The sequence below is a fragment of the Tachypleus tridentatus genome, chromosome 7, assembly GCF_004210375.1.
Source record: "Tachypleus tridentatus isolate NWPU-2018 chromosome 7, ASM421037v1, whole genome shotgun sequence".
Taxonomy (NCBI): domain Eukaryota; kingdom Metazoa; phylum Arthropoda; class Merostomata; order Xiphosura; family Limulidae; genus Tachypleus; species Tachypleus tridentatus.
Window position 1 is genome coordinate 23613385 of NC_134831.1, and position 14256 is coordinate 23627640.

Below are 14256 nucleotides of genomic sequence, written 5' to 3' on the forward strand. Positions count from 1 at the left end.
AAATTATATACAGTTCATACTCAAGGAAATAACTTTTCCCTTGTGTGTGAAAATATTACGAGTTACCAAAAAGGGGAAATATATTGATGAAATATAATCTCATATTCTTAGAAATGTTCTGCAACATGATGTACACGTTACATAAAATATACTATAGTGATTAGTACAGTGACTTGTGAAAGTAAATAATATAATCATCATCATGCCACCTGAGTACGAAAGCAGATATTAAAACATGTACTAGGCAACGGCAATGTTGTTCTATAGTCTATATTTTAACCTGTTGACTGCCAAGTATTTCAGCTGCTATGCCGGGTTTTTTCAGCAAAATTGAGTAATTTTAAAACAAAGGAAATGAGCAACAAATACTACTTTTTCTCTTAGCCAAACTTATAGTAGTACACAAAATGAAGAAATATGTACAACAAATAAAACAATAATGCACAAAATGTCATTTTTGGGTATTGAAATACATGACACATTTAATAATTCACTTTCGTGTGAAACGTTTTGAAGCATGGGTCAACACAAAGAGCCACTTTGCAATCAGTACATTCATATCTGCTTTCCCTCCTGGTGGATTTGTAAGAGCACAGTTTACACTTTTCTGTTTGGGTAATAAGTGTTGGGAAGTGACGTTCTGTGAGGCGAAGGGGGTTTTCCAAGAAAGGCTGGCCTCCGGTGGATTTTGGGCGCTGGGTGTGGTAATCTTCAATCAGGGTACGGATGACACCGATTCTAAACTCCAGGGGAAACAGGTTGTTTCCCAGTGATTTGTAAACTACCAAAGCATTGTACACTGCTATATCCATTATGTGAAAAAATATTTTTTGTACCACTTGACAGCCTTGCGCCTACTCGGATAAGCATGCAACACACCGTCACATAAGTCAACCCCTCCCATATAACGATTGTAATCATTGTAAAGAATTCAGCATTCCAATCATTGTCATTAGGACACTTTTTTTTTGGAACTGTTCTTATCACGACTTGCAATTTTACGTTTACTCCTTGGTGTTATCGCCCGTTTACCAGTTCTGGTTGATGGCCAGTTATCATCATCTTCACTAACATCTGAGCCTTGTATTTCCGTATTTTTTCAAAGAATCTTCAAAATCCGAATCTTCTGAACCGCCACTGCTATTTTCAAACTCCGAACCAGATTCAAAATACAACTCTAATGCTTCTTCATTTTGTAACTTTTTTCGTGACGCCATTTTGGATCAAAGGGAAACAATTTGTAAGTAGGTCAAATGCACGTATGGTGCTGAATCTAGCGTTGAAGTTAGGTATTAATGAGGACAAATTAACTCGTCCGTGGCACTGTGTTTCCGATCGGCTTGGACGAGTTATCTCGTCTACGGCACTGAACAGGTTAAAACTACATATCTCAATCCGGTACTGCAAGCTTATTGTAGGATGACGGTTTTTTATCAGATTTGGAACGATAACATTCTCCATTAGAGAACAAATGCTAACTGGTAATGTTTGATGGTATGCTTGTTGTTCCAAAATTGTTTCTGAAATTTAAAATTGTTTTACAAGGTTACACTCAAATTAAACAGATGACAAATTTAATATTATTTTTTAAAGTTACTAGTATTAACAGGTACTGATAAAGAAATGCGATTATTGAAATAGGTACGAGTAATAGTTTTATTGTGAATTTTGCGTAAATTTACACACTAGCCGTCCCTGATTTAGCAGTGTACGACTAGAGGGAAGGCAGTTAGTCATCACCACCCACCGCCAACTCTTGGACTACTCTTTTACCGACAAGTAGTGGAATTGACCCTTACTTTATAACACCACCACGGCTGAAAGGGTGAGCATGTTTGGTGTGACGGGGATTTGAACCCGCGACCCTCATATTATGTTCCTTAAACACTTGGCCATGCTAGACCTCGAGTAACAGATCTACCAAATACTATGCCTTAAAAGTGTTTTATACTATTACACATGTGCAAACACATTACAACGACTGCTCAAAGTAAACCACTTGTATACATGAATAATAGAAATACAAGGATATTTAAGGCATGAAGTAAGCATTCACTGTTAAAACTTCTTTTTTTTTTGTCATCTTTGAACAACTGTAAACCGAGTTTTATCTCATATGTATGTAGAGGCATCCTTCAGATACAAGAAACGTGTAGATATGTTTTCATGTTATCATTTGTTTTCAGTTTGCAGCGAATCGTTCTTACGAAAAAACCAAGATACAATGACATTATTTAGACATTCGGTTTAGTTTCGGACATTAGAGGAAGGTTGAATTTAGGTTAGGATACATAGCAAAATAACGTGTTTCTCAACCTTTAGTCTGTCACAACCACCTAGCTGGTATGTGGATTTTTTTTAAAATAACAAAAAGTATTTTGCGACCGTTTAGTGATGCAACGAACCGGCTTCTGATGTGGAAATAGTTAAGAAACGCTACCTTAAGATATATAAATGTGTGTGATCTTGACAAGAGGATATAGTAACAGCAAAATTCTGAATCAAATTGCATGGATATCCGTCATAAGCCTTGAAAATGATTCTGATTTGCAGGAAAGAGCAGATGAACGTATGTTGTTACATGCCATAGGTGTTGTTATCCGGTGTGACAATACATACGTACTTAAAGTGCCACTGTATTACTAAGCTTGTGAAGACATTACTATTGACACTTTAAAGTCATGAAAGAAAAAAACAGCAGATTAATAGACTTAGTTCCGTTCATAAAATCACAAACAGTTATCAATATCTGCCTATCTTGGTTGTTCTAACAAAGATGTGATAACACGTGCTCTCTAAAATCGAACTAGTAAATTTTGAGCAATTAATATATCCTGGAGGAAAATTAAGAGTTCAATGAAATAGTTTTAATCTTTGGGTGTATCACAATAGAAATACGTAGAACTAATATCATGGTTGCAAGAAACTTTGCTCTATAAATATGTGGCATGAAAGAATATGATATGAAATACACAGTACCATGTGTATGAACTAAGTTAAGAAAAAACACATATCTAGAAAACATATTTCGACACTTTTCTGTCCTTTCCAATCCTACATAATTTTTGAACTTGAAAGCGTCAAAGACGTTTCTTACTCTTTGTACTAATATTTTTTCCGAAAATTTTTTTTATAAATTAATTTGTTTTTTGTTAATTTCGCGCAAAGCTACTCGAGGACTATCTGCGCTAGCCGTTCCTAATTTAGCAGTGTAAGACTAAAGGGAGGGCAGCTAGTCATCACCACCCACCGCCAACTCTTGGGCTACTCCTTTACCAACGAATAGTGGAATTGATCGTCACATTATAACGCCCCCACGGCTGAAAAGGCGAACATGTTTGGTGCGACAGGGATGCGAACATGCGACCCTCAGATTACGAGTCGCACGCCTTAACCCACCTGGCCATGCCGGGCCTGATAAGTAAACCCTAGTTAGGTTTAGTGAGTGTGATAGGTAACAGAAAAATATTTTGATGCCTCAAATCATTATTTATTAAATATCATAGTTACATTTATTACATTAAATATATATATATATATATTTCCATATTCATATCTGAAAATAATTCATTATTTATTGAAAAGAAGCTGTATTTACCAGATATAAATCATTATTGGCGACAGTTGGAAAAGTCAGGTCCTAAGTCGCTAATAAATTTATTTGTTGATATGTCAATTACAATTTGTAATTATAGACATGCTGCAATATACAAAATAACCAGGTGGTAATGACTAGGTGTCTTCCATCTAGTCTTACATTGCCCTCGTGTAGCTTTGTGCGAAATTAAAAAAAAAAAACTGATTATGTTTTTTATTTATAGCAGCAAATTTCTGTAACTTTCAAACTAATATAATTTAATATGAAAATATTTCCAGGAGAGAAAAGAACATTTAAAGAAAATACATAAAAACATTCATATCTGTGGTGTGTTCCTAAACCTCCTAAACTTAGATTGCTTTTTGAAGGATCTAGTTTTGTCACGTTACCACAAAATCATAAATTGCTTGTCATCCCACTTTATTAACTTTAAATTGACGTAAATAGTTTATATCTGCTCTATTCAATGGCACTAAAACTTTGCCTGAGGCTATTTAGAAAATTGAACTTCGTTAGTAGTTGTAAAAATAATAAAAACCGGAACTCGATACGGAACTGGTGCAGGTACCTGCTTCTGAAAGACGATACACCGGTTAGAACCTTATCAATAACTAACTGCAGCGTAACAATACGACCTAACTACGAAAAGTTTCACGTAATGACTCGAGTTTTATAGCGAACGACACTGTATTAGCTACAATGGTGGAGGTTGCTACAAAATGTGACAAAAACACGTTGCCCAAGGCAACTGGAAACAAAAGTCATAACACGCCCAATAAACAATGTTACATATTAACAACTGTTAAAATGAAAACAGAAGTAAACTTGAGTTACTTTCCTATAAATATTTCGTCAGTTAATAGATAAATTATTAATATCGCGTTCAGAACACTTTAAGTAATATTACGAACAAACACCAGTTTTCAAAATATTCTAATTTTTACTTAATATCGACAACGATTTCTTTAAAATATAATACATTATCTGTAATCCAAAACAATCTCATATGCTATACCATTTGGTTTTCAAAGTCCTGCTTTATTGAAAGTTGATTTATATAGGGTTGGAAATTAATCTGTCACCGAAGAAACACAGAGATACGTTATAAATAAAACATATATTTTGGGCACATACATAGTACATTACTGTAAAAAAGTGTTAGGACTAGAAAATATTTGATCATTCTTTCCATTTTATGGAGCTAATTCTACCATGCCATTACAAAATATAAATTTCAACACTGTGTTAATGCTTTTCTAATTCATGTTGACAATTGAATAAGCCAAATTGAATTTGTCATTATTTGGAATTCTCACGCACTTGTTCCAAGGGAAATTCATAAGGGTTCTGCTTGAACACATATGTTGATTAAATTTAGGATATGAAATAATTGGCACAATGTTCCGTGTTGTGTCTTAACTACATAACAAGGCGCTAGCATATGGTACTGGTATATGCCAGATCAGTTTAATAGCATTTCACAAACAAATTTTGATAAAAACAGCGTTTAACATTTATATATTAAGTTTTGTTGTCATGTCACAGCCCAAAAACATAGCAAATTGTTACTAGACTAGAGAGTTCTCATGAAAGCTTTACTTAGTGTTTGTTGAACTCTCTGACGAGTTGCTGCAGACTTAGAATGTTCTCCAAACACTTTTAAGTATATCCTATATCGTGAGATCCAGACAGGTCGTTTTGAAAATAAAAAAGGAAAAGGCAGAACACCTAAATTTAATGATACTGGTATTAAGTATCTTTGTTTATGCAGCCTTGAAACTGATTTAAAATTATTTTAATATCTATGTTACTTTCATTTGATTATATATTTATAAATGTATATAACTTATATTGTTAAATATATATTGCACAATTCCCGCCTGTTCTCTAAATTTATAAAAAATTCCCGAGTGACAGGATCAGCAATATATGTTTTATAATGTTGCCTGCTGAACTTTCGAGAATTTCGCCTAAAGGTAATAAATGGACGCGCCAGAAACACTAGAATATTATTGATCTGCTATAGTCAGTATACTATAAGTCCCGGAAGCTATAATTGTGAAAAAGTTTATTATTCAGAAAATTACAGATTATCGATCAGGAAAGTTTATAGATTTTGAACATTACAAACTTCAGTGAATTAACTTCATACGTTAGCATTTCTTCGAGGACATTAGATAGTTTCATCAGGATAAAACTTACGTGTCAAGAACAGAGCTAGCTAGTATTCTTGTCAAAGCCTGCCTGCAATTTTTGTTATAACCTGGTCATGTTATGACTGATTGTTGCAGTTTGAGAAAGAAAAGGAAACAGCACCCAGTGCGATTGTGTCAAATATAGACATAGTTTCACATGATCACCCGATGTTGTTGATTTGGCTACTGATATAAAGAATGATGTAGTTAAGGAGGAATTCAGACCTTTTGTATCTGCTGATTCTGTGTCTTTGACAAAAGAAAATCCCACACTCGGACATATTCTACGTGATACTGGGCAGCTCAGTCATTAATATTAGAAGGTATATTGCCGTTAGATTTGAGTTCTGACACTAGTGAGTCTATTATTATTCAGGGTATCAAGGCTTTGCTAATGTTCCTTTTCCTAAAATTTATTTAGCATCAGTCCAAGTTTCAGGATCAGTTGTTGTTGGAGTAAGACCTACTCTGCCAATTAAGTGTGTATAATTTTTTTGGGAAACGATTTGGTTGGGGAAAAGTTGTTACTGAGCCCAAGGTGGCTAGTTAGCTGATCACTGTTTCATCTAAACTTGATGTTGTTGTTGAGGAACATCCAGACATGTTTCTCTGGTGTGCTGTGACTTGAGCTCAGGCTAAGGAATTAAGCCTAAAACAAATGATAGACACGTATTTACAGGACGATATGATAGATTTATCTCAGACATTTTTGGATCTGACAGGAATCTTGTGAATAATTGTCTTTCTGACAATTCGCTGGTTAGTGACAATGATTGTTGTAAGGAATCTGGTTCGCCCAGTGAAGTTCGGTTTGCTAGAAGTAAACTAGTCGATGAATAAGAAAAGGATCCAAAGATCTCTTCACTATTTAAATATGAACTCCTACAGAATGAACTAGAGAAAGTTTCACATGGTTACTTCTTCAAAAATGGTGTTCTGATGAGAAAATGGAGACCACTAGATGTACCAGCCTCAGAGAACTGGGCTGTAGTTTATAAAATCGTTGTTCCAAAAGCATATCGTTCTGAAATATTGAAAGTCGCTCATAAACTCCCCATGAGAGATCATATCGGTGGTAACGAGACATGTGACAAAATTATGAGATATTTCTTTTGGTCAAAAATTATTCAAGATGTTTCTCAGTTTTGTAAAACTTGTCATACCTGTCAGTTGCTTAGAAAACCTAACCCGAAAATTCCTATTACCCTTTGAAATGGCCCGGCATGGCCAGGTGGTTGAGACACTCGACTTGTGATCCGAAGATCGCGGGTTTGAATCCCCATCACACCAAACATGCTCGCCCTTTCAGCCGTGGGGGCGTTATAAAGTTACGATCAATCCTACTATTCATTGGTAAAAGAGTAGTCCAAGATTTAGCGGTGGGTGGTGATAACTAGCTGCCTTCCCTCTAGTCTTACACTGCTAAATTAGCGACGACTAGTGCAGATAGCTCTTGTGTAGCTTTGTACGAAATTAAAAACAAACCAAACCTTTGAAACCTATCCCAGCTTTCGAAGTACACACCAGTACAAATGATTACTGATTGTGTTGAATCAAAAAGATAATATTTGTGTTTAAGTACTTTCACGTGCTATGCAGTTTGATGATTATAAAGTTATTTGTATTGATTGGGTTATGTACTGTCATGATTTCTGAAATTGTATAATACTTTGACAGTGTATTGTATTTAATGTATTGTTATCAACATATACACATATATACTTTTCAAAAAAAGAAACGCAAAAGGCAAAATATGAGACAAATTGTTAACAAGTTTATTCCGGGTAGTTCTGTATAACATGTGTGAAACTTTGCACATTCACTGCTGAACATCCAAAGTCTGCAAAGGCGAAGTCCACGCTCACTAGGTGAAGTTTAACGTCACTCAACGTCAGTAACGATTATGCCCCCCGTGAGCATCAATAACTGCTTGGCATCTCCTACCCATGGAAGCGATGAGATGACGAATCACATCCTGTGGAATGGCTGTCCACTCAGCCTGCAAAGCTGCTGCAAGCTTAGGTAGAGTCTGCGGTTGAGGTTGTCGCCGTCGCAGACATCGGTCCAACTCGTCCCAAAGATGTTCGATGGGGTTTAAATCTGGTGATCTGGAGGGCCAGGGAAAAACGTTGATGTTGTGGTGTCTCAAGAAGACAGTGGTGAGTCGGGCTGTGTAAGAACGGGCGTTGTCATGTTGAAAACGTCGTTGACGTTCACCATGATGGGTTGCACATGGGGCCTAAGAATCTCGTCGACGTGTTGAGCCGTAAGATTCCCTCGAATGTGCAAAAGGTCTGTTCTGGCATTGTAGGCGATGGCAGCCCACATCATGACGCTGCCATTACCATATCTGTCAACATCCTGCACACAGTTTGCTGCAAAACGTTCACCTCGGCGACGGTAAATACGGGTCCTTCCATCCTGCCTATGAAGCATAAAACGTGATTCATCGCTGAACCAAACATGACTCCATCGTTGATGAGACCATACCCGTTGTGCCCGAGTTCATTGCAGCCGTGCTTGACGATGTTGCTGGGTGAGAATGACGCCTCTGACTGGACGTCGAGGTCGGATTCCTGCATCTCGTAGATGGTTGCGTACGGTCTGGTCGGAAACCCTACGCAGTCCTGGTATGGTTGAGGCAGTAGACGTTGCAGTGGTGGTCCTATCCCGAAGGTGACGAAATCGTATGTAGCGATATTGTGCAGGCGTGGTCACACGAGGTTTGCCAGATCGTGGACGGTCACGAATTGATCCATGTTGTTGGTGACGATTCCATAGCCTTGTGATGGTGCTTGGGTGGACATACACAGCTCTGGCAACATCTGATCGAGATTTGCCTGCTTCCAAGCGACCAATGGCGTTGTTGCGTTGTGCTTCAGTCAGTCTTGGCGTAACTGTATTGCGTGTTGGTGGCTTAACACTGAGCTATGGAAACCGAGAACCCGTCACTTTTATAGGGATTTTGCACATGTTACACTTGCAGAACATGTAGATCTCTCAAACAAATTTATTGGACACGCATGCGTTTTGGCGAGAAATCCGATGTTTTCCTCCGTTTTCAAAGTGCACAACTTTTATTGTCATTTTGGTCTGACAATCAGTGCCTTAACACGTGTAACATCACATACTCTGAACTTGTAACATTATTACATATATTTCTCTTTAAAATAAAAAAAAATATCCCTATTGCGTTTCTTGTTTTGAAGAGTATATAATATATTATTTAAAAATTGGCGTTAGACAATTTTTAATTATCTGAAGAGGGGTGTAACGAATTTAATATTATTTTAATATCTATGTTTGTTTCAGTTTAACATATATTTAAAAACTGTGTAACTTATAATATTAAAAGTGAATTGCGCAAAAAGCTATTCTTATCAGACATACTAGTGACAGTTAAACATATCTTTTATAATGCATTCAAAGATCCAGAGTACAGGGAATATATTATGGTATCGCACGGATTTTAACCCGGATCGCTAACCTCAAACCCAGAGTTATACCACAGAGGAATCCGTGCATACCATAAATATAAGATTTCGAATCATCATGATTTTAAACTCGTACACATTAACGCATTTCAATACAAATATCTCCTCAATTGGTAGTGCACTGTTTTCGAATTTATGCAGTTATTTACTTATCAAGATTATGTTAGATTTCTCTACAAAGTAATATACCACAATCTTTTAAAAGGTGTTTTGAAAGCCTAAGTTGGGAAAAGAAAAAATGTCTGCTTCCTAATCAATCATTCAGATTATTTGATCATTTTCAGCCTCAATCAAAGTCTTCAGAGCTAAATTAATATATCCATATGTTAAAAATACTTTGAAATTTTGAACGTTTTAGTTCTGAAACACCTATTGGGGATTTTAATCTTCAGAGTAAAATGAGCATATATCAAAATTCTGTCATACGTAGGCGAAACAATTGCATACTTCGTGCTTAAGATTTCAAGTACCACTTTTTAAATCACCTAGTTTCGAGTACGATAAAGCATCTTTGCTAATTTTTATACGAAATCAAAAGTTTATTAGAAATCTTGAAATCTGAATAAAAATTAGCAGTGACTGAACCAAATATATTTTCTTCCTGTTGTCTTTATTTCATGCTTGCTATTCTAGTAAAACATTTTCCTAGCTCATATTAAAGTGTCTTTCTTTGACCCTTCCTGGTTCTTGAGCTAGAATATGAATTATATCTTTAAACTGTTCGAATTTAAACAGTGGTTAAATTTCCTCGAACAAAAAAAAATTAATAAAGAAGATATTTTTTAAAATTTTAACGGCATGAACATTTCAAAAAGCTGTTTTAGATTCTTGAAACTTTTGACAATACGGAGATTGAATTTCAGAGGATACTTACGGTTTTGGGCGTCTATTATCAGAATACAAAATAAAACGAATAACAAAGTAGGTATGAAGAATGATGTTCTAGGCATCTTCTTTTTCGAAAAACCTAAAAAAATTGTATATATATTCATTAATTAGTAACTCCATTGAATGTAAAGAAAAATATAAAAACTTTGAAGCTAAAACTATATAAAATTTTGATTTTACTAATCTTTACACTAGTCCTCATATTAATAAAATTGAAATGAGTCGTTAATCAACAGTTTTAAGGTATTTTAAGATTTATGTTAAACTAGGACTTTTAATAAGTAAACAGAGATGTTTCTATGATAATGCTACCCATAGAAATTACCATTGTTTTGCATTAAATGCATTCTTGCTTACTATTAATTTTTACTTGAGAACACATTTATGTAATTAGACCAACATATCTTCCAACAAATGAAGGAATACCTTTGTAAAGTAAATTCAGCTCACAAATTGCATATTTATATCATGCAAACTGGGATTTTTATTCATATCAAATCTTAGTGTGAAAATCCCTAATAAAGTTTTGCACATTCGTTGTACTTATAGGTGAGGTACTAATCTTTTTTATTAATTATCAAGATTTTCTTGAATAAACATATCTACTAGACCTCATATTGGAAAAGAGTATTTTCACTAATAACAAAGCACACTGCCTGGATATAAATATTAGCATCATTTGTCATGCATTCAAATTAAATATTTTCAATAAAACAACACCCTGAACTCATAAACTTTCTATTTCCAAATACAAGCAATACAAATAGTTTATGTTACAATGTTTTCTACTTACACCTTATTAGATAAAAAAGAATTTGCACAACATTACATTATAATACGGACATAGCTCATATAAGAGCTTTCAGTTTTCAAAAACAAGGTTTCTACTATATGTTGGATGCAAAATTAATACAAGCTTGTGTAAACTTTAACCCTTAAACAGCGGGAAATGTTGTAGGTAGCAGCATCAATTGATGATGGTTACCGTTTAAGAGTTAATATTCATGTTATAATTTATAGATTTAAAGTTTTATCATTTACACAAACGTTTAAGGTAATATTCAATAACTATAGCATATTAAACAACATTATTTTTACCTCTCCTTAGTTTAAGCTCTTATTATATACGTAGTTAATGTTAGCATTATAACAGTTCCATTTATGGTACAGCATTGCGTCATTAGTTAAGTCACGTTGGTTTTTGCTGGTTATTTTATCGAATTTATCATGTTGAAACTACGGTTTAATATTATTATTTATACTGATTTTGCTCGAATATATCTCGAATATAACTTTTCTGAGATGTCACAGGATTGATGGCCGGAAATATGGTTAAGCTGGAGGGTATCCAAGTGAAAAGACAATGTACAGTATATTTAATTAACTATACTGATTACCTGGCTATTTCTGTTATTTTATTTATTCTGAGTAAGTAGTTTACTGAATCTCAACGTCAAGCTAATAAATGGTTATGTTTTGTAAAATTTATCAACCATCGTTTTATCTTTAAAAATAAATAATTTTATGTTTTCGTAAACATATTTTTGACGTTTTGCCTTTAACGAACTATTTATAAATGTATGTATATACTTTAACGTACTTTTGTTACCCCAGTCAGATTCGGTTACGAAGGTTACGTATTTACCTGTGTGTTTGTGAGCAGGATTTTTTGAAAACTAAATTTGGTATACATTTTGACTACGACCCAACTTAGAAGTGGTTAGCTTTTCCAGAGTCAAGGTCATAGAAAGGCCACAAACATTCGAAACATCCATATCTGTTAACATAGAGACATATTTTCACACAATGTTTGTTCCATAACAAAGTAAAAAATTATTGTATTTTGATAAAACTTGATAGACACGTATAATATGTTATTCCTAGTAGTTCTGTTACAAGTGGCCTATATAAGTTAATAATGACATATCAGATATACTGATATATTCTCGTATTTTTTGAGAGCCACAAGTGACCATCGCTGCGTGGCGAAGATATGCATTCTACTGAGTCCCATTCGAGTTTTCACGTAACATGACGACTATGGCAATGAACCAATTGAAATTAGGCTTTCTATTGGTTATAAACTTAATGGATGTCGGCCTTATAAAAATCTGTTAGCAATTTGATAAGATTGAAGAATAGAAAAATATAGCTTTAGAATGTCGATGACGAAATTACAGAATTTTTTTTTTCCCCTTCATAGATTTCTTGGAGGCCAACAAAAAAAACCAAAAGGCGAGACGACTCAAGAAGAATTTGAAATATCCAAATTCTCCCACTAGGGAAGTTTGATGTTGGTTTAAAATATTTTCTAATACAATAAAAAAACTTAAAACTTATATAATATTAAAATTTGGTTTAATATCTATTGTTTGATATCAAGTTTATTTGTATACTATGAATTAAGAAGTTTAGTTAAATTTTAAATGTAACTCACTAAAATCTCGTGATATACGCAGTTTGACCTGCCCGCATGCTAAGAGATAATCACACAAGCACTTACATAAAGTGCAATTAGTGACGTAGATAGATTCACGTTCTCTTCCAAATCGTGGGAGTCAACATTTTCCCATATTTCTTGCCATGGCCAATTTGCACGGTGAGACTGTCTTATTAACTGAAGTGTGAACTCAAAACTGCCATATCAAAAATTTATAATTCTATGAAAAGCGAAATTGTAATACTAGAGTAGCATTTGGTCAAAATTCAAAGATGGGGCATGTGCTGGACTGGCCTGGAAACTCTCCGGACTTAAATCCTATTGAAAATCTTTGGGCGATTTGTAAAGAAAGACTTCGGGGAAAAGACTGTACTACGAAAGATAAGCTAACTGAGGCCATATTTGAGGTGTGATACCGCGATCCAAAAATTAGTAAAGATCGCAGTGAACTCGTGGACTCGATGCCAAAACAGATTAATGATCTTCTGAAAAATAAAGGCGGCCATATCATGTATTAATTTGTGAGTAATTTTTGGATTCTCAGAAATAAAGCGCAAAAAATTGGAAAAATCGTAATTTTCCGTTTTGTTTCAATTAATTTGCACAAGGGTGTAGTAAGAATAATTGATCGGTAGCCTACTGGATCGTTTGCTGGTTTTCCTTCCTTTAGAAACATAAGAACTTAGCTTGCTTCCAAGAAACTGGGATGTAGCCACAGCTTAGAGATAAATTAAACAATGCTATTAAATGGTCAAACAATCAAAATTAAATTATTCCGTACAAAATTAAGGAAATACTATATAGTTTTATCGTTTCATTACTTAAAAATTAAGATTCGAGAATAACAAGGAAAATATGTAATAATTCCCAGTAATAAGGCTAACTGTAATTTTGGTTTAATTTGTAAAAACAAAGTTTTATTCATTAATTATGATAAAAAAATCAATAGTACTCAAACACTTAAACTTGTCAAACAATCTATAGACATAATGATTAATAATTTCATCAAAGCTTATAGAAGACTTTATCCTAAACCAAATTTTTATTTAGATTTAGCTTTTCTATACGCTATTCCTAAGCTCCAGAAATCTCTGATTGAATTTCAATTTATTTATAGTTCAATAAAAACATTTATTAAACAATCGGCAATTTTATAAACTAAATTACTTAATATCTTATTTGATAAAATTAAAAATATAAGTCTTAATAATAAGAAACACATGTTTTTAATAATAAAAATGATCAACCCATTCTAGAATATCTGAAAAATTGTGAACAGTTAAAGAACCTTCAAACATTTGATTTCACCACACTGTACACCACAATTCCATTTAATTTTTTTTTTTATAAATTCTTTAATAAAGCAATTCTGTTATCCTCTCATATTATTGGAAGAACGAAGTGTTTGTTTCTCTTAGAGCAAAGCCATTTCAGGCTATCTGCTGAGCCCACCGAGTGGAATCGAACCCGTGATTTTAACGTTGTAAATCTGTAGACATACCGCTGTACTAGCGGGGGGCAGGAAGAACGAAAATTTAGCTGCAAAGACATAAAAGAGTTTCTGCATTTATGATAATTAAAAATTTTGAATGACCAGGCTTTTAAATACGTCATTAAAGTTCCACTGGGCGTTAACTATTC

At 34.2% G+C, this 14256-nt stretch overlaps 1 protein-coding gene across 3 annotated transcripts in view; it reads right to left on the reverse strand.

The window, feature by feature from the left end:
• LOC143255306 (putative adhesion G protein-coupled receptor E4P) overlaps positions 1-14256 on the reverse strand; it is an 87646-nt gene that overhangs the window by 55844 nt on the left and 17546 nt on the right. For all 3 annotated transcript variants that reach the window (XM_076510763.1, XM_076510761.1, XM_076510762.1), the window contains exon 2: positions 10162-10254. In XM_076510763.1, the coding sequence (XP_076366878.1) occupies positions 10162-10237 (76 nt within the window). In that variant the 5' untranslated portion in view covers positions 10238-10254. The remainder of the gene's footprint in view (positions 1-10161; positions 10255-14256) is intronic.